The sequence below is a fragment of the Lissotriton vulgaris genome, chromosome 6 (genome assembly GCF_964263255.1).
Source record: "Lissotriton vulgaris chromosome 6, aLisVul1.2, whole genome shotgun sequence".
NCBI classification, from domain to species: Eukaryota; Metazoa; Chordata; class Amphibia; order Caudata; family Salamandridae; genus Lissotriton; species Lissotriton vulgaris.
Genome location: NC_141694.1, coordinates 813,837,840 through 813,864,769, shown reverse-complemented (window position 1 = coordinate 813,864,769; position 26,930 = coordinate 813,837,840). Strand labels below are relative to the sequence as shown.

General features: G+C 50.2%; 1 protein-coding gene across 2 annotated transcripts in view; it reads left to right on the top strand.

Annotated features, from left to right (window-relative positions):
• Positions 1–26,930, top strand: part of SPMIP3 (sperm microtubule inner protein 3) — a 100,514-nt gene that overhangs the window by 3,197 nt on the left and 70,387 nt on the right. The window contains exon 2 of one of the 2 annotated variants that reach the window (XM_086925286.1): positions 17,902–17,965. In XM_086925286.1, the coding sequence (XP_086781412.1) occupies positions 17,904–17,965 (62 nt within the window). In that variant the 5' untranslated portion in view covers positions 17,902–17,903. Of the gene's footprint in view, positions 1–17,895; positions 17,966–26,930 lie in introns of both variants that reach the window. The other variant, XM_086925285.1, reaches the window with a different exon arrangement.

The following is a 26,930-nucleotide window of genomic DNA, read 5'->3' as shown; positions in this document are numbered from 1 at the left end:
ATAGTTTGTACTGATCTGAGACATCCCTGTTACCTGTGGGGGCCAGTGGGCTCCTAAAGGTAGAGGTTCAGTCAGTAAATATACTCAATCACTTTGGTGCACCAGCAGGGTCTGTAGCACTCATTGCTCTCCACCACTGTCGCCTGGTGGAGACTGCAGTTCTTAGACTACTTGTAATAGGCTATGAAAACTACACTCTTCAACCATGGCTGGGGTCACTGCTCTCATTCAGTAATAGGAAAGCACTGGTGGCTCATGGGCAGTAGAACTAATTTTAATTGTGCTCCATTGCATGCAAAGTAACTCCATTCAAAGTTGCTTACACTTAAGATTCAAAAGCCTGACGTGCCTGCGACCTGTCTGTACAATACACAATAAGTGTGAGCAGCCACTATAAAGAAAATACACAAATAGAAGTTTCAATAATTATAATAAAAGGACACACACAAGTGTGATGTTCATAAATGTTAGTGGTGGTTGTGTGCATTAGCTTAAAGGAAGCATGGTGGGCCAGAAACATTAGTCAAATCTTAAACGTAATGCCGCTTTACAACCTGATTTGTAGGGGGTTCCCCAAATGAATTCTAAGAGAATCAATAGTAGCAAACACTACTTGTTTATTCCCAAGTGCTTTTATTAATTTCAGTAGTAACAAACAAATACAGCTCCATTCACATGTCGATTACACAGTGCATGGTTATCAGTCATCCGTACATACATTTTCAATTCAAAACAAAAGCAAATCAGTCACAGATAAATAATGAGTTAGCAAGTGAATTCACTGTCTCCCAATGTTCAGTGGTGACTGGTGAGCGCATGATATTGAATTCTATTACATTTGTAAACTTGTGGAAAACAACGCAATGGTCCTATCCTGTGCAGATGAAGCATTTCACCTTGAGGGCCTCCCTTTGCTTTTCTCGTGTTGCACGTGTTATCCTGGTCACAGTATCGGGTGTGGGTAAGAGTGTCTCCAGCACTCCTTCCTGGATGTCTGTGCGCATGATGTCTAGCTAACTCGGAAACATGTGCCCATTAAGGTTCCAAGGGGGTGACATGGCACCTCGTTTTTACGGCATTTCAAAGGTTCTCAGTATCTCTGTCCACCTGTCTGAAAGGGGTGTCTCTGGCCTCCTCTAGTTGTAGTGCCGCTACCCCACAGCTGCCCAAGTGTTCACCTCTGCCTGTGATCTACTATGCGGTGTACTTCCAGGGGTGTGAAATGTCTATCCAGGCAAGGCCTAGTGCAAGATCCGCCAACATATCCCCTACTTTCCACTTCTATCGACGCGTGAACAAACCCAGTAGGCAGCACTCTGCTATGCAGATATCTCGTCTACCAAGGGTTCTCTCTAAGTCTGATGCCACTCTCTCCCACAAGGAGGCAAAATCTGCGTCCACTAAGGCACATCTACGGCAGCGTTGGGACTGTGTTTGCATTATCACATTGAGCCTGTGTGGGGTGAGGTACGTCAAATGTGAATAGTTGAATTCCGTATAGTAGAGTAGAGTGGAGCGGGGTAGAGTGGAGTGGCATGTGGTAGACTAGAGTGGAATGGCATGTCATACACTAGAGTGGAGTGTCATGTCATACAGTGGCATGTCATACATTGTGTTACAGTGGATGGGGCATAGAGTGAAGTGGCAGTGAGTGGCTTAGAGGGGAATAATGTAGAGTGAAGTGTTGTAGAGTGGAGTGACAGAGTGGTGCAGAGTGGAGTAGCGCACAGTTGAGCGTAGTGGCGTAGAGTGGTGTTAGGTAGAATCGCATAGGATAGAGTGGCGTGGAAGAGAATGATGCAGAGTGTAGTTTCAAATTCAAATTCAAATAATCTTTATTTCGATCATTGCAGATCATAAAAGATATACACATAATCACACCATAAAACTTATAAAAATGAGTTCAGTATTTGAAAATTTTAAAAGTCCATGATTACAATCTAAAAAAGTGGGTAAATTTTGGATTAAGAGTTAATAGATCGTGCCGCATTAGAGCCTTTTATAATTCTTGCGCGTGCTCTCCACATTGCCGTCAAAAATTTCGCCATGGCAAACACAGTTGGAGCTGTTAAGTCTGTTTTAAGCACTCTGTAGGCTGGGGCATAGGTTCGAAAGCCCAGATTCCTTAAATAGGGGACCAGCCAGTAGCTCCTGATTTTACTGTAGGCTCTGCAAAACAGGACCACATGTAGGTCACTTTCCAGCTTGTAGTTGCATGCTGGACAGTTAGCCAACTCCGAGTTGCCGTCCCAGGATTTAGTAAAGGACCTCAACGGTAGCGAGCCATTGCAGGAAAATCTTTCTTACATGCACAGGGGACATGGCATCTAAGACATACTCAGGTCTATAGGAGTCTTTTGCCTTGGTAAAAATGTCGGTTAAAGATCCTTCCCGGATTGAGCTCAGAGCTCTCTGGAACATAAAATTGTAAAACAGTCTGGAGAGTTCTTTCCTCGGGAGCCTTGTGGACGTTACTTCCGGATTACACCATAGCTCTGGGACTCCGAGGGTCGTACACATGTCCCTAATGTACTTCAGCCAAGGGATTTTGGACACATGTATTAACCCAAGAAGCTCCTGTAATTCGCTTCTATAGTGGCCCAAGTCCTGGCTGCTCCACAGACGTCTCCAGTAAGTCAAAGGCTTTAGGCCCAGTTCTTCAGTGATTGGGCGAAGTGCCAATTCCATTCTTAGGGGGAGAAGGGGGCTACTCGATGGAAGAGCCACTAGCTGTCTAATAAAGTTGTTTTCTGCAACCTGTATAGTCTGTAGCGGTGTATGTCCCCATAACTCCGCCCCATAGGTAATGCCTCCTCGAGCTTGGGCTTTATAAATGTGTATTGCCGGTGCCAGTGGTCAAAGATAGGATTTATTGGCAATTCTCGTAATAGCACCAGCCCTCTGAATTAGTTTTATAGTTGCCTTTCTTTTGTGTGGCTGCCAAGTTAGATTCTGGTTAAGAGTTATACCCAGGTACTCAATTACAAGGACTCTTTCTAGAGATACAGATCCCAGGCGGGGATTTGGGCAACTTTTGGGTTTTTTGCTGAGAATCATGAATTTGGTCTTGGAGGGGTTTATTTCTAATCCCCTTTCGTTACAGAACTCCAAGAACCCATCCAAGACCCTCTGCAGCCCCATTGGTGTTTTTGACAGCAGCAGGGTGTCATCCGCGAACATGATCGCTGGCACCCTGCTGTTGTTTAATTGTGGAGCATCAACATTAGGGATCCTGCTCAAATACTCTATAACCCCATTTGTAAATAGACAGAACAGGGTCGGCGCCAACACACATCCCTGCCTTACCCCTCGTTGGACAGGGAACCTATCTGTCAGCCTACCGCCCTTTCCATATCTAACACGGGCGTAGTTGTCTGTATGTAGCCTAATTAAGATCTGGAGTATATCTCCAGGGACACCCAGATCCGCCAGTACCGCCCTCAACTTGGCCCGAGGGACCGAGTCGAAGGCGGCACGGAGATCTACAAAGACCGCATACAGTGACCCCCCTTCTAGATGTATCGCCTTCCAATACAGGATGTTTAGTCTGAGTATTTGATCGACTGTTGAGACTCCCCTCCTAAATCCCGCCTGGAGAGGGCTTAAAATGTCAGTCTCCTCCATCCAGCTTTGAAGCCTATCCAGGATTAATCTACCAAACAACTTTTGGATTACGTCAATGAGGCTGATTGGGCGATAGTTGGCTGGGAGCAGGGGGGACCCCTTTTTAAATATCGGGACCACCTCCGCTCCCAGCCAAGTATCCGGTATTCTCATCCCCCCCAGCACTGCATTGAATAACACCATCAGGTAGGGTGCCCAAATCCCAGGTTCCTGTTTGAAGAGGTCACCCGGCACCCCGTCAAGACCCTGGGCCTTTCCGGAGGACAGCCCTGCTATTGCCACCCTAATGTCTTTGATGGTAAAAGGGACAGAAGTATGTGTGTTATGAGTAATAGGTGTTATTGTTTCTAACTCCTCATTTTCGGAGGAATATAGCTGCTGGAAATGGTCCTGCCAAACGTTTGCAGCTATGTTTGGTTCAACAGCCGAGGGGAGATCCCCGCTTCCATGGTTTATTATTCTCCAGAATCTACGGGAGTCCCTTTTGGCTAGGGACTCCGATAGATTCTCCCAGTGCTGTACGTCCCACTCTATTTTAGCGTTGGCTATAAGTGATTTGTAAGCACTCCTTTTAAAGCGGATCTCCTCCCTAGGGCCTCCTTTTTTTATGGTAGATAAGAGGTCTCGCTTTGCCAGTCTACAGGTGCTATTGTACCAGGTATTTTTGGTTAAACCCTGCACTCTTGGTCGTCCTGTGCTGAAAAGATCAGCTTCAAGCTTCTTGATTAGGTGTAGATGTAGCTGAGCTAAATCCTCACTAGTATCTTTAATGGAGTCAAGGCTCCATAGGTCAAAAGCCTCCTCAAGGATAGGAATAATCCCAGCATAAAGAGCGGCTAGCTTCTCTCCACTGGAGGCGAGCCTTTCCCATCTTATCCGCCTCCTATTATTCTCCAAGAGGTGTCCTCCTATCAATTCCTGGACACATAACACAGTCTCCCCCGGAAAAGGAATGGCATTCTGTAGTTCCAAGGCATTGTGGTCACTGTCATACCTGTCTATTATTTTAAAATCCAGTACCCTTTTCCATACCTGCATTTGTACCAGGAAGTAATCCAGTCTGGTTTGCCTCCCTACTTTATTGAATGTACATTTGGACCGAATGTCAGACCTAGTGCGGCCGTTACAGGCTCTCAAACCATAGGTGAGATTTAGTGTGTTTATTTGGACGGCCAACGGTGTCCAAGCTCTGGGAGGGGGTGCTTCAGTCTGAGGGACCTGCCAACTTGAATCCTCCTCTAGGGAGGGTCCATCAAGTAGACCAGGTAATGGCTCAAAATGTGAATTGAAGTCCCCCCTATTAGGTAAGACATATCCCCAGGGATGGTTTCTAGAATGGACGACAGTGACTCTATGGTTTTGGAAGTGGCCGCTGTTTGAACTGGCCTGGAATAGATGTTTATAACTAGTAATTTAAAAGGACCTGGCCATTCAAGTAGTACGGCCAGTATATCTTCCGAGTCTGCTGGATATCTTGAGGCTATACATCCTAGGTCTGAAGCAACCCAGGTTGCCAGACCTCCAGATGGTCGGCCTCTCCCACCCCATAAAGCAGGGATTGAAAAAGTCTGGAATCCCCTAAATGAAGTCTCGTCCCTCGTCCAAGTCTCTTGGAAGAGACAAACGCTTTTTGGATGTATTAACTCAGCCCATGTCTCCGAATCTATTTTGTTAGTAAGGCCTGCTACATTCCAAGAAAGCAATTTTAGGCCCATCGCCTACCTCCCATTCCCCGCAAAGATCTTTGAAAAGATCATGAATACCCAGCTGTCAAACTACATTCACCACAACAATCTACTGGATGACACCCAATTTGGGTTTCGACAGGGCCACGGAACAGAGACGGCACTGCTAAAAGCAGCAGATGAGATTAGGTCCACGATGGATAACGGAGGAGCCGCAGTCCTGATACTCTTGGACCTATCTGCGGCCTTCGACACAGTCGACCATGCCACCTTGATCGACCGTGTCGAGGCCATAGGAGTTACAGACAAAGCAAAAAACCTCCTGGCCTCATTTCTGTCAAACCGTCCGCAAACTGTGAAACTAGGCAATTTCACATCCCAGACCTTCTCCCTGCCATGTGGAGTACCGCAGGGATCCTCGCTAAGTCCGACACTATTCAACATCTATGTGTCGGACCTGGCGAGGGTCATAAAATCCTGCGGAATCTCCCTCACTACCTACGCCGACGACACCCAACTGGTGCTGTCGATATACAATGATGGAATCTCAGTGGCAGCCAATTTCCAAACGGGAATGAAGGCAATAAGCTCCTGGATGTCATCCAACTGTCTTAAACTCAATTCTGATAAGACAGAAGTGATGACATTCGGGAGGCTTCAACCCACCTGGTCCCCACAATGGTGGCCCCACCAGATGGGACAACCCCCAGAACCTGTAACGAAGGTACGCAACCTGGGTGTTATCTTCGATAACAAGCTGTCATTCCAGCAACATGCCAATGCAGTGGTTTCCTCTTCCTTCTACATACTAAAAAGGATAAAAAAATTAATTCCATACCTTCCTCCACATGCAGGCAAAACCCTGGTCAGTACATTAGTATTCTCCAAAACTGACTACTGCAATGCACTGCTACTCAATGCACAACAAAAGGTCCTCAATAAACTGCAAACAGTGCAGAATGCAGCAGCTAGGACACTGCTTTCCATCCCTAAATTTGCATCTGTCTCACCCTACATCCGACAGCTACATTGGCTACCGGTGAGGAGCCGTATCAAATTCAAAGCTTTATGCATAGCATATAAGGCTATTCACGATCACGGACCTCTATTCCTAAGAAGAGCCTTTCGACCGCTTAAACACACAAGAGCCTTGCGCTCATCCTCTGCGCATCTACTCATGGTCCCCCGTACAAGAAGGGCCAATTGGGGTGACAAACGCTTCTCCGTGGCTACAGCCATACTATGGAATACACTTCCTCTATACATCAAGTGTGCTCAGACCCTTCTCAACTTTAGAAAAAAACTAAAAACATGGTTGTTCCCTGCCTAAACCTCCCTTCCTCCTGAGAGTTCTGCAACCACAGCGCCGAGACACCCTTGGGTATTTGCGCGCTCTAAAAATCGCCAAATAAATAAATAAAATTGTTGGACAGGCCACGTGAAAGGCTTGCTCCCTCCCCGCACGACCAGGCCCGAGCCTGGCTCTTCAGGTGTTACATGCAACAACCAACCGTTTCCCGTCTCATATGGGACCCCTGCCCCTGGACATCTCCCCATCATGGGCCCGATTCCCTACCGGCCCTCTCGCCCGGCCTGGGCGCCATCTTGGACACAGCACCACGAGGCCGCGTGGCCTCCGATCGACCCCAACCCTGGGCCTGGCCAGGCCCCGACATCCCGGCACCACCATCCTCCCGGGAGGTGAGCGGACTACTTGGCAGGTCAATGGGAGAAAGAGGTGTCGATGGCTCTCCCCCGCCAGGTGCCGATCGCCCCAGCTCCCCCGGGCGCTGGCTCCACCCCCCTGCTGGGTGTCTGGACTCCCTCATCCTGGACCTCCCGACCTCCAAGTGCGAGGGTCCGGACATCAAAGGGCGCCAGACCTATAACTGGGGCAGCTCCAGAGCAGGAAGGCAGTTGTATCCTGGAGTCGAGAGACGCAGTGAAGAACTCATCCTTGACGGACTACTGGCGCTGCCGTAGCCCTGCCTTGCGAACTATCGACCTGCCTGCTGGCGCTGCCGTAACCTTCTGAAACCTTCATCGTCGTCGGGACCTGCTGGCGTGGCCGCGGACCGTTTGTAACCACCACCTTCATCGGGACCTGCTGGCTCCGCCGCGGACCGTCGCTACCTTCAACCATCCCGGGACCTGCTGGCTCCGCCGCGGCCCGACCATCTAGAACGCCGAGCTCGAGGATTGTGAGCTATTTCATCTACCAGATTGGTAACGAGACTGTCCCGCTACCCTTTTCCCAACCAAGAGACTAGAATAGAGGGGACCTCTGAGTCCAGACCTCCTTGTACCATTTCACCGTACTTGAAGACTTGCTTATAAAGAACGTTGAACCTTATCCTTGTGTGGTGTACATCTGTGGGGGGGAAGTTACTTGTCTGTACGATCGCTGGAGACGGCTCTCCCCGGAGACCTCTCCCCTTGTCCTCGGCCGACCCTCCAGGTCCCGTCTAACATTGGTGGCCAGCGGCGCGATCCGAATCGACGCGTAATCGTACAGAGAGTAGCTCACCCCACGACAAAACCACAATGTCAACCAAAGAAAGCGGATCCACCGAGAAATTCCAGAGGGAGAAATTGGAAGAATACAGCCATCGTGAGTTGAAACAATTCTGCATTGAACTAGGTATTGCTACCACCGGTCTGAGTACTAAAGACGATTTCAAGCACGCCATTGAGTCATGGGCAGAAACCGGGGCCGTCAGACCCCCGGACCAAAATGTCGCAGCAGCAGAGAAAAACACCACGGCTCCCGAGGAGCAAAGAACGGGTCTCTCGCAAGATGAGATCCAAGAACGAGAAAGAAACCGACTACATGAGCTAGAAATGGCCCGGCTCAAAATGGATGGCGAACTCAAATTAGCCGAACAAAAACTGAACCTGGAACACCTGCGGCTCCGAGAAGAACGGGAAGAGAAACAGAGACAAAGGGAGCTCGAAGAGAAGAGACTGGCGTATGAGCACGAGCGCAAACTAGCTGAGATAGACTTACGCAAGCGGAACAAAGAATTAGGGGTGCCCGAGCAACCGCGCACCCCGGGGGCAACAGAAAAGAAGGTACACATCCCCAAGGATGTCGTTCGAGAATATTTCCGAGATGACGACATACAGCAGTGGTTCAAGGCCTATGAGATCGCTATGACCTCCCACCGGATCGATCGCAGCGACTGGGGAGCCGGTCTATGGGGGAGGTTCGTCAATGAGGGCCGCGATGCCCTGCTACAGCTTCCCGACCATCTGATGACCTCCTATGACCACATGAAAGCTACCCTCCTCACCCGCTATGGGCTCACACCCGAAATGTACCGCCAGAGGTTCCGAGACTGCACCCGGATCCCGGGTACAACTTGGGTGGAATACGTGAACTATTTCAGCCGAGCCTTCGAGGGTTGGATCAAGGGAAGCAACGTAACAACCTACGAGCAACTCTTCAATCTCATGGTATGGGAGCATCTATCAAACAACTGCTTCGTCGAGCTCAGGCAGCACCTCCTCGACAGTAAATTGACTGATCCGCGGCAGCTCGCCGCCGAGGCTGACCGGTGGGAAATTACCCGAGTGGGACGAAATGGGTCACATGAACAGAACCGGAACAACCACGGTCAGCACCGTCCCCGAGGAGGAGGAGGGGGCCAGGGCCGAGGAAGAGACAACGCCCCGGCCGCTCCCGCTACCAGCACCCCACCCCCGGCCAACCGGGGCAACACCCCGGCGCGGCCGGGATACAGAGCCAATGTCACCTGTCACCGATGCCAGCGAGTCGGCCACTACGCAAACGACCCGAATTGTCCACAGAGCCAGACTCCGAGACCCCGCCAGATGGCTGCCGCCGCCCTGGGGGAAGAACAAATCCCCGCCATGGTTCTAGCGTGCCTAGGGGGAAGAGACATGGTCCCGCGGGTCCCCCTACCCGCCAACACCCGGAAGTACAGTCAGTGGGTGAACATTAATGGACGCCGGGCCGAAGCCCTACGTGACACCGGGGCCAGTGTAACGGCTGTCCGCTGTCACCTGGTGACCCCAGAACAGATCCTGCCGAACGTTCTCTGCCCTGTCCGTTCAGCCGACAATTCGGAGAGTCTATGTCGGATGGCCTGCGTCCCCTTCGAGTGGGGAGGAGTCTCCGGCATGTTGAAGGTGACGGTCCGAGATGATGCCCCCGTAGACTGTCTCCTGGGAAATGATCTTGAGAGTTCCCCGTGGGCCGCCGTAGAGAGGAGAGAGCACCTGGGGATGTTGGGCATCCCGGACTGGGCGTGCGTAACCACCCGGTCTATGGCTGCCCGTGCCACCCCCCGACCCGAAGAACATGAATGGCCGGCACCTCCTCCCCCGGTCGCTCCAGTAGAAGACACCGACCGTGCCGTCCCCCCAGAGCAAACTCCCGAGGGGCTCGTTCAGCCTCAGGACCTTCCCGGCCTGGCTCAGTGGCGTCAGGAGGGGGGGCCCACCCAGGAACAGTTTCGCCACGAGCAGAAGACCTGTCCCTCCCTCGAGGGACTCCGCCAACAAGCCCTCGCCCAGAGTGCAGGGGATACCTCTGGAACCCATTGGGTCTATTGGGACAATGACCTGTTGTACAGCGAACAGAGAATCGCAGAGTTAGGGGCCAGTCGAGTGCTAGTGGTGCCCCTACGCTTTAGAGACGTCTTGCTAAACCTGGCCCACGATGTCCCCCTGGCTGGCCACCTGGGTCAGGACAAAACCTACAGTCGCCTGGTGACTCACTTTTTCTGGCCCAAGATGAGGAACGACGTACTCCAGCACTGCCGGTCTTGCCCCACGTGCCAGGCCAGCGGGAAGAGCGGCCGCAAGCTGAAAGCACCTCTGCAACCTTTCCCGGTGGTCACCACCCCGTTCGAGAGGGTGGGGATAGACATTGTGGGGCCCCTGGACCCCCGTACAGCCCAAGGACATCGGTTCATCCTGGTACTGGTGGACCACGCCACTCGCTACCCCGAGGCTGTTCCCCTGCGAACTGTGACAGCCCCGGTAGTCGGCCGGGCCTTGATGGGGATCTTCTCCCGGGTGGGCTTCCCCCGAGAAGTCGTCAGCGACCGGGGCACAAACTTTATTTCAAAATACATGAAGTCCCTCTGGCAACAGTGTGGGGTCACCTACAGATTCACGACCCCCTATCACCCCCAAGGAAACGGACTGGTTGAGCGGTTCAACCGCACGCTCAAAGGAATGATTGGGGGGTTGGAAGAGCCCCTCCGTCGCCAGTGGGATGTGCTACTGCCGTGCCTCCTCTTTGCCTACCGAGAAGTCCCCCAGAAGTCCCTCGGCTTCAGCCCGTTCGAACTCTTGTATGGACACCCGGTGCGTGGGCCGCTCAGCCTAGTCAAAGAAGGCTGGGAAATGCCCCCTCTAAAGAACCCTCCAGATGTTTTCAAGTACCTCCTAACCCTCCGCAACCAGACCAGACGGTTCAGGGAGATGGCAAAAGCAAACTTGGAGGCCAGTCAGGAAGACATGAAATGGTGGTACGATCAAAATGCCTCCTCCATCGAATTTGAACCCGGCCAACAAGTGTGGGTAATATCTCCCACCGAACCATGCGCCCTGCAAGACAAATGGACGGGGCCCTTCAAAGTAGTCGAGCGCAAGAGCCCTGTCACCTATCTCATCGATATGGAATCTTCACGGAACCCTCTCCGGGTCCTCCACGCCAATAGACTGAAACCCCACTTTGTGCGCTCGGAGCTCAGCCTCCTGATGGCAACAGACAGCGGAGCCGAGGAGGACTCCGAACCACTTCCTGACCTCCTACGGACTCAGGAGAAGGACGGCTCCGTGGACGGGGTCCGACTCTCGGAGGCCCTCACCCCGGAACAGCGCCAAGGCTGCCGAGACCTCCTGCTGCAGTTCGCTACCCTGTTCTCCCTCACCCCAGGGGTCACCCCCTGGTGCTTACACGACGTGGACACCGGAGAGAGTCCCCCTGTCCGCCATCGGGCCTACCGCGTACCAGATCGGGTACGGGCCTGCATCCAAGAGGAGGTGGCCAAGATGCTCACGCTCGGGGTCATCGAGCCCTCAGACAGCCCCTGGGCCAGCCCGGTGGTACTGGTCCCCCAAAACGGCTGCCCCTGGCACCACGCCTGAGCTCCGGTTCTGCATCGACTACCGGGGCTTGAATGCGGTCACCAGAACAGACGCACACCCCATTCCCCGAGCAGATGAACTAATCGACCGCATGGGAGCTGCCCGCTACCTCAGCATCTTCGACCTGACAGCGGGCTACTGGCAGATCGGTCTCACACCCCGGGCCCAAGAACGATCTGCCTTCTCCACCCCTGATGGCCACTACCACTTCAAGGTCATGCCATTCGGCATGAAGAATGCCCCAGCAACCTTTCAGCGGCTAGTAAACCAGGTCCTGGCGGGACTCGAAGAATTCAGCGCCGCCTACCTGGACGATATCGCTGTGTACAGCCGCCACTGGTACGACCACCTCCACCACCTCCGAGAGGTGCTACAGGCCCTCCAACGAGCTGGCCTCACGATCAAGGCCAGCAAATGCCAAATTGGCCAGGGGTCCGTGACCTATCTCGGGCACCAGGTGGGAAGCGGTCTGGTGGCCCCTCTGCAACTCAAGATCGCTGCCATCCAGGCTTGGCAGCCCCCCATCACCCAGACCGAGGTCCGCGCCTTCTTGGGACTCACAGGCTACTACCGGCGGTTCGTGAGGGACTATGGCAGCATTGTGGGGCCCCTCACGGAACTCACATCCAAAAACCAACCAACGAAAGTCAACTGGACCCCCGACTGTCAAGCGGCCTTCGAGAAGCTGAAGGCCGCCATGTGCTCCGCCCCTGTGCTCCAGGCCCCCGACTACAGTCAGGAATTTATCGTCCAGACGGACGCCTCCGACCATGGCATTGGGGCAGTCCTTTCCCAGCTGAACCCCGAAGGACTTGACCAGCCAGTGGCTTTCATCAGCAGACGGCTCCTGGCCCGAGAACAACGCTGGAGCACCATCGAGAGGGAGGCCTTTGCCGTGGTGTGGGCCCTCAAAAAGCTCCGGCCTTATCTCTTCGGTACCCACTTCCGGGTACAGACCGATCATCGGCCCCTGCAGTGGCTAATGCAGATGCGGGGGGAAAACCCGAAACTCTTGCGTTGGTCCATCTCCCTGCAGGGGATGGACTTCACTGTGGAACATCGACCCGGGCAAGACCACGCCAACGCAGATGGCCTGTCACGCTTTTTCCGCCTCGACGAAGAGAGTCCCCAAGAGGATGGGTGACTCTCCCCGCCTTCAGCTGGGGGGGACGCATGTTGGACAGGCCACGTGAAAGGCTTGCTCCCTCCCCGCACGACCAGGCCCGAGCCTGGCTCTTCAGGTGTTACATGCAACAACCAACCGTTTCCCGTCTCATATGGGACCCCTGCCCCTGGACATCTCCCCATCATGGGCCCGATTCCCTACCGGCCCTCTCGCCCGGCCTGGGCGCCATCTTGGACACAGCACCACGAGGCCGCGTGGCCTCCGATCGACCCCAACCCTGGGCCTGGCCAGGCCCCGACATCCCGGCACCACCATCCACCCAGGAGGTGAGCGGACTACTTGGCAGGTCAATGGGAGAAAGAGGTGTCGATGGCTCTCCCCCGCCAGGTGCCGATCGCCCCAGCTCCCCCGGGCGCTGGCTCCACCCCCCTGCTGGGTGTCTGGACTCCCTCATCCTGGACCTCCCGACCTCCAAGTGCGAGGGTCCGGACATCAAAGGGCGCCAGACCTATAACTGGGGCAGCTCCAGAGCAGGAAGGCAGTTGTATCCTGGAGTCGAGAGACGCAGTGAAGAACTCATCCTTGACGGACTACTGGCGCTGCCGTAGCCCTGCCTTGCGAACTATCGACCTGCCTGCTGGCGCTGCCGCAACCTTCTGAAACCTTCATCGTCGTCGGGACCTGCTGGCGTGGCCGCGGACCGTTTGTAACCACCACCTTCATCGGGACCTGCTGGCTCCGCCACGGACCATCGCTACCTTCAACCATCCCGGGACCTGCTGGCTCCGCCGCGGCCCGACCATCTAGAACGCCGAGCTCGAGGATTGTGAGCTATTTCATCTACCAGATTGGTAACGAGACTGTCCCGCTACCCTTTTCCCAACCAAGAGACTAGAATAGAGGGGACCTCTGAGTCCAGACCTCCTTGTACCATTTCACCGTACTTGAAGACTTGCTTATAAAGAACGTTGAACCTTATCCTTGTGTGGTGTACATCTGTGGGGGGGAAGTTACTTGTCTGTACGATCGCTGGAGACGGCTCTCCCCGGAGACCTCTCCCCTTGTCCTCGGCCGACCCTCCAGGTCCCGTCTAACATTTGCTAGCCCTTAGGTTAGTATGGACTGGACATAGGGCGCTAACTATTTGTCCTTCATCCATTAATGGGGCTTCAAGGATATTTTCCCTTTTATTTAACTCGTAGGGTAGGTCTGGAGTCCCAGTAATGGATTTCTCCTCCCTGAGATTAAGGGAGACTTGGTTGCCTTGATCAACCCCTGATGGACTCTCTTTTGCCCCTTCTACAGAGGCCAGCTGTCAGTCCACCATCTCTAGACAGTCATAACGGTTAGACAGTGGTAGAAATGGTGGCTGATAGAATCTTGGGGGCCATGGCTCCTCTCTATCAAGTGCACCCCTTCCCATTCCTCTTCTCTGGACCGTTTCCCATCCCTGGGAATCGCTATATGTAGATGGATGGATGGGGGGTATTCGCGAGTGATTAAAGGGGATTCTCCTCCTTTCCTGGTTTCCCTCCCAATTTCCCAATAGGTCCTGATGATATCCACTCCTCTGTACCTTATTTGCATGGTCGTTAGGTGGATAGAAAAACGAAAGAGGGACTGGGTGAATGGTACTCCCTTCGTCCTCCAGGAAAGAGCTACAGATGAATGAGACTGTACCTGGTTCTTTAAAACTGACTAGTATACAGTCACCACTGATTGTTTTAGGTCTCTTACCTACCCACGAGACTCTTCTTACCATGCGAATATCGCTGGTCTTGCCTCTAGGAAGCGGTCTATGTGTTGAGAGCCAATTAATTACTTTGTTTTTTAGTGACTCCCCTGTCTCATATGAATCTAATTTTAGTTCGGGAACCCCAATTAAAATAGCAGTATATGGAGCTACCTCCGGTGGGAGATTGACAGTGACTGTTCTTGGTGGTTTTACCATTGGATTATTCCAATCAGGTGCATTTTGATTGGTATTCAACAGAGGTTTGGGGGGACTTTTGTGTTGTAAGTTAGGCTGTGTATTGTCGTTAACTATTGGTGGTTGTTGTTGCGTGATAGGGGGTTGTTTGTTAGTGACGCCTCCAGAAGTCACTGGGATTGCCGAATTAGCTTTTGATTTTGATGGTTGATTACTATTTAATTTAGTATTTTTAGCCCCCGCTACAGTTGTTGTTCCTGCCTCATTAGCTTTTGCAAGTTTAGGGGGACCCAAGTTGTTGTTATGTTTTGGATCAATGATGGAGGATGTGGGGCGAGGGGCCCCCGATTTCCAGCCATCCATAACTTGTAGGGCAGTCTTCTCAATTTTAATCAATCTTGCCTCCATTTTTATCAGGCGAGCTTCCAGAGGGCTTATAATTGACTTAAGGAGGTGGCCAATGTCAGCTAACGTTATGTCCTCTTCAGCTGACTCAGAATTGTGTTCAAGGGAGGGAGGTGGCGGATCAGTGAGGGTGTCACTGGGCGGTTCCTGGGAGGGGTCAATTGATATCACGGGTGGTGTTCTATCCTGGATATTATGATCTGTGCTAGTTGTTGTATTATGTGTTGACCCTACCTTTTGCTTCGTTTTCTTTCCCTTCCTTTCCTTAATGCTCTGTTTCCCAGTTTTCCTCTTTTGTATGGCACCCTCCCTTAGCCCTCGGTCTATGCTAGATGACCCTAATAGTTTTGGGGTATCAGTTGTAGTTGTGGCAAGGTCTTCCCTCAGAGATATAGGGCTTTGAATGGTTATATCAGTATCCTCCCCCATTTCTGTAGTATTTGGTGGTTGGGTAATTTGTGTTAGAGGGAGTGACAGAAGGCTCATATCATCTAGATCACTTAGTGTTCCTTCGGAAAGATCTATACTAGTGGTTTGCTGTACCCCACCACAAGCACCAAGCTGTGAGCTATCTGTGACCCGCCTGTCCTCAGGAGTTTTCGCCATTGCTATGACCCCCATCGACGACCTCCTGACCCATTCTATTTCCTGCGAAATTCGTCTTTCCAGGAGGGTGATATCGTCTATCAAAAGGGAACCTGCCTTCAAAAAATAGTTATCAATTTTGCCTTGATTTGGGGCAGTTGTAATGGGGCCATTGGCTGCCAGGCTAGCTTTGCTCCTTGTCTCCATTTTGCTCATAGTGAGCAGTATGGCTCAAGGGCACCTAAGAGTGTGACAGTAAAATAATATGTCCAGAGGTAGGTATAAGGGAAATACCTGATGTATATAGGGTGGCCCAGTCCAGTCTCTCACGTTCTCGAACGGCCTCAAACGGCCCGCTCTTTGCCCGGTCTTCGCCCGCGCTTCCGTCCACGCGCGTCCCGCGTACGCGTCTGGAAGCTGGCCTAAGTAGGAGGAGGAGGGGGGCGGGAAGAGGCACCAGGTGCGCGCGATGACCTGGCGCAAGCACCTCTGGGCCTCGCAGTCCCGCTCCCGCTGGCTGCCTCTACTCCCTCAGCTGCTGGGCAAAACCTGTAATGGAGCACACGGGCTCAGGCAGAGTTCCGTCTTCCAAGGCAAAGGTCAATCCGACTGAGGTGGAGCACACGGGCTCAATGTTCAAGGGTCCCGACTTCAGGGCAGTTAAATGGCAAAGAATTATCCTCCACGTTTACAAGGCACAGACACGACTGCGAGCGGCTCCCGCAAAGCGGGGGCCGCGAGTCGTTAAAAGCTTACAGGGAGGAGGGGGCGGGAAGAGGCACCAGGTGTGCGCGATGACCTGGCGCAAGCACCTCTGGGCCTCGCAGTCCCGCTCCCGCTGGCTGCCTCTACTCCCTCAGCTGCTGGGCAAAACCTGTAATGGAGCACACGGGCTCAGGCAGAGTTCCGTCTTCCAAGGCAAAGGTCAATCCGACTGAGGTGGAGCACACGGGCTCAACGTTCAAGGGTCCCGACTTCAGGGCAGTTAAATGGCAAAGAATTATCCTCCACGTTTACAAGGCACAGACACGACTGCGAGCGGCACCCGCAAAGCGGGGGCCGCGAGTCGTTAAAAGCTTACAGGGAGGAGGGGGCGGGAAGAGGCACCAGGTGCGCGCGATGACCTGGCGCAAGCACCTCTGGGCCTCGCAGTCCCGCTCCCGCTCCCGCTGGCTGCCTCTACTCCCTCAGCTGCTGGGCAAAACCTGTAATGGAGCACACGCAGAGTGTTGTGGCGTACATTATCGTGGTGTACAGTGTCATAGAGTGGAGTGGCATAAAAGGCAGGAGTATAAAATGTTGTGGCATTGAGTGAAGTGGCATTGAATGTTGTGGGGTAGAATGGGATAGAGTATAAAGTGGAGTGGAGTAGAGTGGAATGGCAAAAAGTTGAGTGGTGTGAACAGTGTTGTGGCGTACAGTGGAGTGGTGTGTCGCAGAATAGAGTGGAGTGGCACATTGTAAAGTGTGTTGCAGTTGATGGGCATAAAGCAAAGCGGCATAGAGTGGAATAACAGAGAGTGAAGCGGTATGGAGTGGATTGGAGTGGCATAGAGTCAATTGGCATAGAGTGGAATAGCATAGAGTGGAGTGGAGTATAGTCCCAGTTGTAAAATACTCAGTGTGCCTTCAATAAATAATTTTGATATAGATTGTGAAAGTCCCACATATGAGATGCGAATGAATCTGATTTTTTAGAATATATTTAAAAAATCAGGAACAATGTCTTATAAGAGAACCTCTTTCGGATATATATATACTTCTGCTATACGTGGCATTTTGATGAATCTGCATTTGGTGGCTTAATGGTTGGAAAATCTGGTTCTTTAGGTACTGGGCATTAAATAACATTTTTGATATATATTCTCTATACTTGTTGCAGTTTTAAATTGTAGCATTGCTATAGAAGCTGTATGTGTGTGCTAAACATGAGGACATCTTAAGAAGTTTTGAAGATGACCGCACCACAATGCACTGTGATGTTTTCATATTTAACCTATGTGTGGGGGTGCAGTTTTTAAATAAGGCAAAATAGTTCAGTGGTTTAATGAACGTACTGCAGAGATCTATATGTGACCTCAAGGTGTGAGGTTAGATGTGATCAATTCAGTCTTTAATCATTCTGAAGTTTCAATGACTAGGATGATAGTAACAGCTTTGATTTCACAGCATTACGAAGTTATACAACTGTTATAGCAAATTCTATATAAATACAATACTCAAATGCAGCACAATGCAAATACTTGCAAAGATAACAAAATGTGAAATAGTTTAATTCCAAAGCCTTTGTCCAGGGTACAGATTATAATATCAAGCGTTGTATTTTAATATAAAGTGTAATGCATAATCCTTACCCACTCCCTAATGTGCAATTAGTTTATTCTTATTTAAAATAGTGATCCATGTGTTCGTTTCAGGAGCAGCAATGGCAGGACCGGCTACAGCAATAAAACTAAGGGAATTTAAAGACTGGACTCCTAATTTTGGGTAAGAGGTTTATGTGTTGGAGCAATTGAGGCAACGTGAAAGAGTCAGTATGAGAGACAGTATGAGGCAAAATGCTGCTAGGAGTCTGTCAGGCTTGTACATTACTGCACTAGTGATACAACAATGATATATTTGACACAAAGTACAATAATATTGCTGGTAAATGTTGTAATTCACAGAGGGCTGATTGCCCCCTCATAATGGGTTGGGCTCCCAAAGCCAACCAGGACACATGGCAGCAAATCCTACGCACTGCAAAACCATGAGCCTTCTGGCTTACTCATTCCACTCCTGTCCCTCTTGACCTGTCCGAGCATGCACCATCATGGATGTCAATTGTTCCCTCTTCAGCTGTGTTTTATATCCCAAGTATATATCAAATCACATAGAGCCGGACGAGACCAACAACCCATTTCACACGATATATCAAACAATTCACCATGTGTCAGTGAATTCTGATTAACTCCAACGAGGGTGCTATTGTAACCAGAGCCCTACCAAAGGCTGTACAACCCCGTGCGAAATGATCCATCTAGTACCACTGTGTTTTGTGTCCGCTCGCACCAGCCAACACTTGGAGGTATGAATCAGAGAAAGACATTGGCAAACAAGTGCCAAAGAATGTTGCTGAAAAATCAATGTTTTTTTGGAGTTCAGTACACATGGAAAAATTCATGCTGACTGTTGTGTTTTTTTACACATCCATTGTTGTTGTATATCTATAAAAGAGCTCACCGAAAGCTTTTGAGTGCTTTGTAGTGTCTTTTAGTTAATGTAGATTTGACAGTGCTTACTTTGAGCCGGTTGGTGCAAGTGGGGCCCACTAGCACTCATATTTTAGGGCCTGCACTTATTTGACCTCATAAAACTTTGACCCAGAACAAAAGAGACAAAAACACTTAAAGGCAAAGAAGTAAGAGATAGATGGAAAAACAATGACAGATAGAGAAAGCAGGGAAGAAAAAAAGATCTGCATGAACGAGATAAATAAGCAAGGAGCATGTGGTGGTGGATGAAGGAGGTCTGAGGCTAAATCAAGACTATGCAACCCTGGTTTTCGATAACCCCGACATTGAGCAACACCGATCCCGGGCTTCTTGAACATCTTTAAGCGCCGGTATTTATTATTTTACCAATGAAGTTCTTAGATTTGGAGCTAATTCACTTTTTAGGTCTGGCAAAGCCGTCCTCTTGTGTTCAATACACTGAGAATGGGTTTGGGGCAACTTATTTCAAACCATTGGCTTGCTTGGGTGAGCACCCTTCTGCCACTGGCTTGAGATGGTTTCAATTGCATCTTGGATCAGCCCAAAGATGTATTTTCTTGCTGTTGCAATTGTTTGTTTGGTGAACACTTTCTCATAATAGAAAGTTCTTCCATTAGAATAGGTCAATGACATAATATCGATAGCAACTATATCAATTCACAATATCAAACAATAAATATTGGTTGCAAAAATATCACCTTCCTATACTTAACTGATAAAAAGACAAATATCGGTAACCAAAATATCACAAATATTGTTACTTTAAAGTAAACATATCAATAGTCAAAACTACAGCAATACCCAATATCAACTACATTAAGGGCCTTACTACGAGTTTTGCGGTCTGACTGCCCAAAGACCGCAGCCACGTCCTCTTCAAGGCCGCAGTGCAGGTGGTCTTCCGACCGCCGCATTACGAGTTGTCCACGATGTGAGAAGTTCGCCTGGCATATGCTGTCCACTAGTGGGCACCTTGCACCAGTCCAAACGAAGCCTTATTGATGGTAGGTTAAAGACAACCTTATAGAAAGCTATCCAAGCAGCAGCTGTGGAGAGCAGCCTTCAGGCTAAGTCTTGAAAGAATGTAAAGCAACTTGTTTTACCAGTCTATAATCTTGTAAATGACCAAATTAAAGGATAACCACACCAGGTATATATATAAAATATATGTATTTATTCTAAACACACTCCTCAAATCTCTTTATGAGGCTAGAGGCAAAAGTACATCAGTTAAACCTATTTAGCACACAGTAAATTAGCACAGTATACGTTAATCTAAGGGGCCTCACAAACCATATACTAAGAAAGTGGTATAAGAACCATGACTGTCATAGATACAAGGCCTAGGGCCTGTAGAACCGCTTGGGCAACCAGGAACCACCCAAGGTAGTGACACAGGGGACCCACGGGGTCACGTGCACTGTCTAAATGCAGACGTGAATCACCATTTACCGCTATGGGGAAAGTCGCAGTTGGAAAATTACAAAGGAAGGACAATTCGAAGAGGACTTGGAGCAAACCCCTTTCGAAGTAGGCAGTTCTACAGTCAATACCCATGGGAGCACCAAAGTACTAGTGCTACCTCAACCAGGGAAGCCGGGTGCATAGGTGTCTTTTCGTGTCGGGTTTCGTCGTCGTTTTCAAAGGCGAGCGGAAAGAAAGTGCTTCAGGCAACCAAGTCAAAAGTGTCCAGATGGATCCAAGCCTGGATCGGAGTCAAGAAGAATCTGAAAGCAGAGGGGACAGAGTCTAAGTCACTAGCCAGTGACCAGGAAGGCGAAGAGAAGATGACAGCCGATGTCGGGTGCATGCAGTTGAAGAAGGTAAAGCCTGACTCTTCAGCCACGAGGAGCAGGAGGAGTCGACGACAACTAGGAGCAGGATTCACACTGTCCCACGAAGGATGTCGAGTGCTGCGGTGTGGGATTCCAGATAGGACCCAACAAGCCTTGGCAACAGCAACCCATGCAGAAAGTAGAGATTGACTTTGGTGCAGACCAGCAAGGTCTGAGGGACTCACCCTTTGGAGGGGAGTCAGGGCATGTCTGGAGCAACCAGGAAAGCCCAAGAAACAGAAGAGTTACCTTCGTGGGGACCCACCAGTTGACAGACCAGGGATCGTGAAGGAGCCTCTAGCGGAAATGATAGGAGCGAGCCCACGGTACACTCGTGCAGTGTAGGCCCACAATTTTCAAGGCAAATGGTGCTCGGGGCTTGGACTATGAGTAGCCCAATGTACAACTTCAGGAAAGCTTGGAAAGTCAATGCATTTACAAATGTGCACGGTGTCCAGGAGTTCCAGTCCCACATCTCTCGTGATGGCTGCGGGTCTCAGCTTTGCTGGGATCACGTGTCAGCCTCTGAGATGTCTGGAAGTCTATGTCCTGTGTCGCAAATCTATTGGGATCCGGCGGGAGCCTTGGAACTGCAGACCCGCAAGATGCTTCTTTGGTGCCTGTTTGAACAGGGGAGTCACTCCTTGACCCTAAGGGAGATACTTCCATCTTCTAATCAAAATAGAATGTCAAAGGTCCAGGATATATGTTGCAGAGTTTTGTCCAGGGAAATCTAAAGTCCTAATGACTGGGTTCCCATACTTATACTAAGTTTAGGGGTTGGACTTACTCTAGGGACCCACCTGTAGGTGGATCCAGGGAGAGAGTGGTTACACCCCTTTCCCTTTGTCCAGTTTCGCGCCAGAGCAGGGGTGGAGCACCCCTGCAACCGGTTTGAACTGGGATATGCACAGGGACATCAAGTGTGCCCCCAGCACTGTCTGAAAAGCATTCACTAAATGCCCCCACCCAGCCCCAATACACTAAAGACTGTCTGGGGAGGTGGTTACACCTCCCTGTGACAGGAAACGTATTGTCCAGGCCTCCCCTGCCGGAGTTTTGCCAAGCAGCAGGAGGACAGACTCGTGTCTGTGGCTGCAGCATCCATTTTGTGATCTTGAGGCTCTTTTAAACTATTACCGGTCAGTTAAGTGTGTACATGTCTTCTCCCTCTAGAAGGGTGGAATTCTACCCCCGCCACCAGAACTGACGGTGGGTAGGATTCCAAAGTGTTTGACACCAAACACGACATGTTTCCATACAGCCATTCCAGAGTTAGCATTTACAGCGAGGTTATAATGCACTTAAGCGTATATGGTCTGGCTTCATCACAGAACAGCTACAGAGAATAGATTCCGAAAGCTGCAGAGGGGTCCTGCTCATGCATGGGCACCCTCTCACACAAAACCAAGCACTGTGCCTTCAGGATTGGTAAGGCCTGCCATAGAAGTGACTTATATGTTTATATGTATCAGTGATTAAGGGTAGATATAGATAGCCTATATCTTAGTAAGGGGTGCATGCACGACCTTACCCAGGCTGCAGTAGCAGGCCTGTGGTGCCATTTGGAAGGCTTCCCAGGGGTGGCATAATACATGCTTCAGCCCCTGGTAGGCCTCTGGGGTACCTATGCCCTTGGTACCTAAGGTACCATATACTAGGGGCTCACAAGGGTAACCCAGTAACCAATCTGGAGTGTACCGAATGGACAGGCAATCAATTGAGAGGAAGCAGCTAGGCTGGGGTCCTGGTTAGCAGATCCCCTCCCAGACTAAAGTCGTGAAAAAGTGAAACAGCAGCAAAAAGTGGGGGTAACCATAGTAAGCATATCCTACTCTCCTACACAACCTCCACCCCCCCAAACGTAAGGACATAAAGCTAACCTCGACCAGTTGAGTCTTCATGTTTTAAGTGGAAATATCTGGAGAGTCCATCTGCATTGTCATGGTTCCTCCCAGGTCTATGTTTCACTGTATAGTTAATCCCCTGTAGGGAAATGGACCACCTCAAAAGTTTGGGGTTTTCACCCTTCATCTGTTTTAGCCATAAGAGGGGCTTATGGTCAGTCTGAACAGTGAAGTGAGTGCCAAACAAGTATGGCCTCAGCTTCTTCAGTGCCCAACCACAGCAAAGGCCTCCCTCTCAATAGCTGACCAACGTTTCTCTCTAGGGATCAGCCTTCTGCTAATAAAAGCTACTGGCTGGTCTTGACCTTCATCATTCAATTGTGATAGCACAGCCCCTACCCCAACTCAGATGCATCTGTTTGGACAATGAATTTTCTGGAGTAGTTAGGACTTTGAAGAATTGGCGCAGTGCACATGGCCTGCTTCAGGTCATCAAATGCCTTTAGACAGCTTACTGTCCACTGAACTTTCTTAGGCATACTTTTAGAGGTTAAGTCATTCAGGGGTGTCACAATGGCTCCATACCCTTCGACAAATCTTCTGTAGTACCCAGTCAGGCCAAAGAAAGCTCTGACCTGAGTCTGGGTAGTGGGAGCAACCCAATCCATAATTGTCTGGATTTTGCTCTGCAATGGTTGAACCTGCTCCCCCCCCCCCCTACAAGGTGTCCCAAGTACACAACCTGAGTCTGCCCTATATGGCACATAGTAGCCTTGATAGTTAGGCCTGCCTTTTGCAGGGCCTCCGAAACATTTCCCAGGTGGACCAGGTGATCCTCCCAGGTGGAGCTAAAGACAGCACTATCATCAAGATAGGCTGGACAGTAGTCTTCCAGGCCTGTTAGGACTGTATTCACCAACCTTTGAAAAGTGGCAGGTGCATTCTTCAGACCAAAGGGCATTACCACAAATTGATAGTGCCCACTAGGGGTTGATAATGTTGTTTTTGGCTTTGCATCATCAGCTAATCTGATCTGCCAGTAGCCAGCTGTAAGATCAAATGTGCTTAGAAACTTGCCTGAGGCCAAAGTATCTATGAGCTCATCTGCTCTTGGGATTGTACGGGCATCAGTCCTAGTGATGACATTGAGACCTCTGTAGTCAACACAAAACCTCATCTCTCTCTTATCGCCCTGGGTGTGAGGCTTTAGTACCAAGACCACTGGACTAGCCCAAGGGCTATCTGAGGGTTCAATAACTCCCAATTCCAACATTTTATGGACTTCTGTCCCGATACAGTCCCTGACATGATCAGATTGCCTGTAAATCTTACTTTTAACAGGCAGACTATCCCCAGTGTCCACTTCATGAGTGCACCAGGTGGTCTGACTTGGAGTCAGAGAGAACATATGTCTAAACTGACTGAGCACTTGTCTGCAATCAGTTTGCTGCTGAGCAGTGAGGTTGACTGCCAAGGCTACACCATCCACTGACCCATCATCAGGGTTCTGTGTGAGCAGGTCAGGGAGAGGGTCACTCTCCTCCTCCTGTCCCTCATCGGTAGCCATGAGCAAGCCCATGTCTGCCCCGTCAACATATGGTTTCAGTCGGTTGACAGGAAGCACCGTATGGGGGCTCCTGGGAGTTCTTAGGTCTACCAAATAGGTAACCTCTCCCCTCTGTTCAACAATAGTGTGGGGTCCACTCCACTTGTATTGGAGAGCTGCTGGGGCCACAGGCTCCAACACCCATACTTTCTGTCCTGGCTGGTAAACAGTCAGTACAGCCTTTTGGTCATGCCATGATTTCTATAATTCCTGGCTAGCCTCAAGGTTTTTAGTTGCCTTTTTCATATACTCAGTCATCTGGGAGCGGAGACCAAGTACGTAGTCCATTACGCCCTGTTTAGGGGGTTTGAGAGGTAACTCCCATCCCTCCTTCACCAGATACAATGGACCTCTTACAGGATGCCCAAAAAGAAGTTCAAAAGGGCTGTAGCCTTCTGGGGAACCTCCCTCTATGCAAATAAAAGGCAGGGTAGCAAGATGTCCCATCTTCGCCTGAGCTTTTCAGGAAGACCCTTGATCATACACTATAAAGTTTTGTTGAATCTTTCAACCAAACCATTGCATTGTGGGTGATAGGGTGTGATTAATTTGTAGTTCACTCTACACTCCTTCCACTTTCAGTCAAGTAGCTGGACATAAAGTTTGCACCTCTGTCAGATACTACCTCCTTAGGGAAATCCACTCTTGAAAAAACTCCCAAGAGGGCTCTTGCCACAACATGTGCTGTAGTGGTCCTGAGGGGAATTGCCTCTGGGTACCTAGTGGCATGGTCCACCACAACTAGGATAAATCTGTGCCCAGATGCAGTCTGAGGATCCATTGGTCCAACAATATCAATCCCCACTCTCTCAAAGGGAACCCCCACCACAGGTAGTGGTATCAGGGGGGGGCTTTGTAGTACCACCTGCCTTACCACTGGCTTGACAGGGTACACAGGAGGGACAAAACTCCTTTGTGTCTTCAAACATGTGGGGCCAGTGAAAGTGTGGGACAATTCTGTCCCAGGTCTTGTTCTGGCCCAGGTGTCCTGCTAAAGGAATATCATGGGCTAGTTTCAATAGGAAGCCCCCGAACCTCAGAGGTACACCAACCTCCTGGCTGTACCAGGCTTGGGGTCTCTACTCTCTGAATACAGGAGTCCATCATCCCAATAGACTTTATGGGTGCCACTAGCATTTCCAGCAGCCTTAGCAGCAGCTTGCTGTCTGAGGGGTTCAAGAGAAGGTCAGCTCAACTGCTCCTGACTCAGATCTGCCCTGGAAGGGCCCCCTGTCCCCAAGAACTCAACATGATTAGGCGCAAGCTCCTCTGGGACAGTTCCTTCTTCAGGAGTACAATCATCTCCCTCAAGAGACTGATCATACTCTGAGTCAGGGGGAAAGGCACTGCCTTAATCCTACTGTTCCTTTTCTTGGAAGGCACCTGGTTCATTATTCCTTCATCCAGGGCCTGTTCAGTGTCAGGCTTTTTGACATGTGACCTAGTCACAGCTAACACATGTGCAGAGATCCCTAACATTTCTGCATGGGTCCTAAACTCCACTTCAGACCAGGCTGAAGTCTCTAGATCATTGCCAAACAAGCATTCGACAGGGAGGTCTGCACTCACCACAACCTTCTTAAGGCCAGTTACCCCTCCCCTGGAGAAATTATTAACTGCCAGGGCATGGTTGGTCCTGACATTGCTAGCATTGTCACTTGGTAAAGCTCACCAAGTATGATCTGTCCAGGGTCCACAAGGCATTGTGTCACCATAGTGACACTTGCCCCTGTGTCCCTGCAGGCCAAAGCCTCTTTTCCATTTATTAAAGGCTGTTGTCTGTACTTGCTCAGATTACTAGGACTCACAGAGGAGGACATATCCATGCCTTCATCACAGACTAACACAGCCTGAGTTGGAAGTCTGACTAGGCCAGAGCCCATCTCAGTACCCAGGGTTAACCCTACTACAACCTTCTGTTGAGTACCCCCACTTGGAGCTGAACTAGGGGGAACAGTTGCCTTAGGGGCAATGGTGGCTGGAGTTGCATCCTTCTTGGTGCAATCACTTGTCCAATGGCTATTCTGTTTATAGATTTGACACCATGGTTTCTTTTGGCCTTTTCCTTTCTTGGAAGTTTGGGAATCCCCACCATTAGAAGCTTTTTGGGGGCCTTGTGAAGACTTCTGGTCTTTACCCTCTTCCCCACCCTTATTAGGATCTTGCTTCTTTTGTTCACCACCTTGGTTGTGCGCCACCTGCTTCACCCTGGTTCTGACCCATTTGTCTGCCTTCTTTCCCAATTCTTGGGGAGAGGTCAGATCAGAGTCTACCAGGTGCTGATGCAACAGCTGATTCTGACAGTTATTAAGGATCTGCTCCCTCATGATCAAGTTATACAACACTGTATAATCACACACTTTACTGCTCAATAACCAGCCTTCCAGAGTCTTAGTAGCACAATCAACAAAGTCAAATCAGTCCTTTGTCTGTGCCTTTTGGGTATCTCTGAATTGTATTCTATACTGCTCAGTGGTTAGGCCAAACCCATCTATGAGAGCACCCTTCGGGACTTTGTAATCATCAGCATCCTCTTCTCTGACAGTGAGGAGCTTGTCTCTACCTTTGTCTGCAAAGGAGAGCCACAAGATCGCTGCCCACTGCTCCTGGGGTACCTTCTGTACTTTGCAGGTCCTTTCCAGTGCAATTATCCATTTGTGGATGTCATCCCCGTTCTGATAGGGCGGGACAATCTTGTTTACGTTTCTATGGTCATAAGACCTTTCCCTAACACTAGGGCAGTTGCTGCCACCATGGGTCTCTAGTCCCATCTTTTTTCTTGCTTTTTCAAGTGCCAGGGACTCCCTTTCTAAGGCTACTTTCTGTCTCCTTATCCTCAGCCGATCTTCTTCCATTCTCACCTGATGCTCTCTCTTCTCCTGGGAGGTGTCCCTCCTATGAGAAGAGACA